This window comes from Condylura cristata, unplaced genomic scaffold (assembly GCF_000260355.1).
Source record: "Condylura cristata isolate star-nosed mole 26May11 unplaced genomic scaffold, ConCri1.0 scaffold00011, whole genome shotgun sequence".
Taxonomy (NCBI): domain Eukaryota; kingdom Metazoa; phylum Chordata; class Mammalia; order Eulipotyphla; family Talpidae; genus Condylura; species Condylura cristata.
This window is the reverse complement of record NW_004567112.1, coordinates 12,054,777-12,058,546: the sequence shown is the minus strand read 5'-3', so window position 1 is coordinate 12,058,546 and position 3,770 is coordinate 12,054,777. Positions and strand designations below refer to the sequence as shown.

Sequence of the window (3,770 nt, the reverse complement as noted above, 5' to 3'; positions counted from 1 at the left end):
ATGGAGCGGGTGCGGATGATCAACGTGCAGCGCCTGCTGGAGGCGGCTGAGTTTTTGGAGCGCCGGGACCGAGGTAACGGCTGGGCGCCGCCGCCTCCGCCGCTTGAGCCCGCGCACTCCTGCTTAGCGTGGGGCGTGCGGTGCGGCGGGTGAGGGCAGGTGCGGGCAGGTGCATGTGGGAAGGGGTGCGCGTGGAAGGAGAGATGCTTGCGGGGTGAGGGGTACACGGGTGAGGACAGGTGTTTGCGGGATGAGGGGTGCGTGTGTGTGAGGGGGTGCGTGTGAGAGGAGGTGCGTGTGAGAGGAGGTACATGTGAGAGTTGAGCGTGTGAGGAGGGGGTGTGTGAGAGGAGGGGTGCATGTGAGGGAGATGCGCATGTGAGGGGAGGTGCGTGTGAGCCACACATGTGTGAGGGGAGGAGCATCCGTGGCTCTTGTGAGTGCGCGCGCGCGCACGGAGAACAGGGCAGTGAGGTTGTGGGGGAGCTGGGCAGACTGGGTCAGGGCTGGGGAACGAGTGAAGTGAGGAGAGGGAGAGGAGGGGCGGTCCTGAGCGTGGAGGTGAATCTGAGCACTTGGAAGGAAAGAGTGCGCTCAGCACAGGCAGGGACCGGGGAGGAGGCTGCTGGGCAGGAAGGATGAGTACTCCGGGGGAAAGGGCTTTTTGGGAGTTTCCACATTCCTTCAGGCACAGGTGGGAGATGTAAAGAAAGTGGGTGTGCAGAGCAGGAACTCTGGGAATTGTGGCAGGAGAGAAGGTTTCTAAGATTGGGTGATTGAATTATTTGCAGTACAAGGAAATGTGGGTATTAGAGAGTCAAGGAAAAATGGGAATGTTCAGGCAAGTGAAGTAATTGAGTTGAGCGAACACTGATCTCTGAAATAAGAGTGGCTGAGTGAAGAATTCTTGGAGAAAAGACCTGGGAGAGAAGGAAGAAGTCACCTGGTTTAAGGGAGTGTTCGCATGGCCCCCAGGTGGTAGTTTCCAGCTGTCTGTAATCTCAGGAGTGAAGTCAAGGGAGGGCCTGGGGTTTTATCTTCCAACCAAAGAGCGTGGCAGATTGTGACCTCCTTTCCTTCTCCTGTTTTCTTCGACTGTTAGTGAAAGGCCCTTCACATCTGTGGGTCCATGGACTTGGGAAACTTACTGTTTTTTCTTGCTCTCTCTTCAGAGTGTGAACATGGCTATGCCTCCACCTTCCCTTCCATGCCGAGCCCCCGACTGCAGCATTCAAAATCCCCAAGAAGACTGAGCCGGGCGCAGAAACACAGCAGCGGAAGCAGCAACACCAGCACTGCCAACAGGTAGTAAGCAGGGGGGTTTACAGGGGGCAGCTGGAGGGAAAAGCACACACTCAGGCAAATGCACAGGCCCTGCCACTCTCAGCTCTGAATACCAAGTCAGGAGCAACACTGAACAGCCAAATGGATTCCTTTTCCTACTATTGGTGGGATTTGGGCTCCTGATCAGTGAGGTCCTAAGAATGACCCTCAGACTTTGTTTGGAAGGGAAGGAAGAGAGTCTGGAAAGACAATCAAGTAACTTTTTACTGAGATTATTAAAACGGGGAGGTCTGCGGCTGAGGAGACAGTGCATTGAGAGACTTGGCAGTACCTGTCCATGTACGTAGCCACGTACTAAAGGTAAGCGTGGGTCAGCTTTAAACTTGAGGAGTCCAAGAATTTTTAAAAATTAGAAGTAGCCCAGGCAGGGTGTTAAAAAGCAGAACCAAGGGTTGTGTTAAAGGGTAAGTAGAGTTCAAAGTTAGTAGCTATAGTGTGTTTGTTCTACACCGGTGAAGGATAGACCATGCTGTGAAAGTTTGGCTTGTTATTTACAGATTTAATGGTAAGATTGAATTGGTTAGGGAGATTTTAAAGCAAAAGATAAAAAAGGAAAGAAAATGCTTGTTTTTCAGTCAGAACAGATCTCTATCTCATCTGGATGTACTCAGATGTAGTTGTTTTCCATTTTTGAAGATTATCGGTAGTGTCTATTTCTTCAGGTTTTTTTTTTTTTTTGATTCCATAATAGAAGTGAATTCCAGGAATTCATCTGAAGTTTCCAAAAGGCTTTCTTAAAAGATCAACAGATGCTGCCTTTTCCATTGATAAGAGAACTTAGTCTTTTTTCCTCATTCCCAAAATTTTACCAAGAGGATATAAACATTTTGGAGAGGCACAGAGCAATTTTCAGGTAACCAAGTTTGCCTGAAGACTTTGGGGAAGCCTTATGACTTTGGGGAGATGCACACAATGCTGCTTGGGAAGACACTTGGGGAACTGAGTTAGAGTAGGAATTGGGACTTTTATTAACTGATGTAGAAAATCTTGAGCCTTCTGTAAATAGCAGCTCAAGAAGCTGTTTTCCACTATGCAATTTTGACATCCCTAAAATGAGGTTTCTTTCTTCATCCTTCAACTTACCATGGAAGCTGTATGTTTCCCTTTTTTTGGCTTCTTTTGTTCAGGAAGACTATTTTGTATCTAACAACCCATAAGCTTAATATGCTGTGTTTATGTTTAAGTGCAGTCCTGAGGGTTTGTTGTGGTAGGGAAGGTTTGGAATGAAAATAGGTAGTGTGATATGTAGCATTTACAAGAATAAGTAGAAATTTCTTTGTTCTTCACATTTCTCTGGTTAAGGCATCAGTAATTAAACCTAGATAACATGTTAAAAATAAACATTTGAAATTATTTCTCCTACATTTATTTAAAATTTCTGCTTCCTGGGTGTGGGGGGGAGGCAAAGATAAATTTCTAACTGGGGTACTTGAGAAATAGTATTGTTAGTCCTTTGTAAGAGGACTCTGTAGACTTCATATTGGCTTTAAACCTACTATTGGTTTAATGCAGATTTTATTATATAGGCTATGTAACATAGAAAGAAAACTCATGGAAATTTTCACTTATTAGTCATCTGAAACAAAGAAACGTATAGAGTTAATGAGTATATGTGTCTGATTCCCTGATTAAAGGCTGCCTCTGTGGAAGTTACTGTTCCTCGTATGCATCTTGTAATACCTTACATGTCATAATGATATTTTATGTACTACTTATATGTAAAATCCTTTAACACATATTATCATCTCATTTGAATTTCAGAACAATTTTGTGAGGTAAAGTGAAATTATTTGCTTTATTTTTTTTGATGGATAAACTGGTTTGGTATGCACAGTAAATCCCAGGTAGACTAGGAAAGGACAGAAACTCCTGGGGTTGGTTTCTCTGAGATCAACAAATAGTCCTTAATAAAGGACTTAATTTAAAACTAAGAGTTAGTGACTGTAACTTGAAAGACATTTGTTAGTGGTCCATTGTCTGTTCTGCCAAATGCTTGAAATGTGCAGTCTGCACGTGCTACTTTAGTACCTTCACGCCAGGGCGCTTTTCCCTCTTTGTAAATTTACTGTTTTTGCTAGTTATTGACACCAATTTTTTGAAGCTAATTAATAACCAAATTTATTGCACTTACACTGTATGTAGAGACTTCTTGATATAGCTGTTTCCCTACCATAGAGTTTATGGAATACTTGGAAAGATAGGATGTCTATATAATAAAATGATAAGTAGTACAAATCGATAAGAAGTTAGGAATAGGGCTAGTACAGAGAGTAAATTGTCTAAATTTATAAAAAAAGATTATAGGCCCTCCCTGGTGGCGCAGCGGGTTAAAGCACAGCGCTGAGAATCTAAAGCCACTTCCGCATGAGTTCGATCCCAGCCTGCCCCGGAGGTGACCACATGGCGTGGCAGACCTCTCCTGACCT

The 3,770-nt window shown here is 44.5% G+C and overlaps 1 protein-coding gene across 2 annotated transcripts in view; it reads left to right on the top strand.

Moving 5' to 3' along the window:
* MXI1 (MAX interactor 1, dimerization protein) overlaps positions 1-3,770 on the top strand; it is a 70,165-nt gene that overhangs the window by 16,929 nt on the left and 49,466 nt on the right. Inside the window, exons 1-2 of one of the 2 annotated variants that reach the window (XM_004680448.2) lie at positions 1-73; positions 1,173-1,305. In XM_004680448.2, coding sequence (XP_004680505.1) covers positions 1-73; positions 1,173-1,305 — 206 coding nt within the window. The remainder of the gene's footprint in view (positions 74-1,172; positions 1,306-3,770) is intronic. The other variant, XM_004680447.2, reaches the window with a different exon arrangement.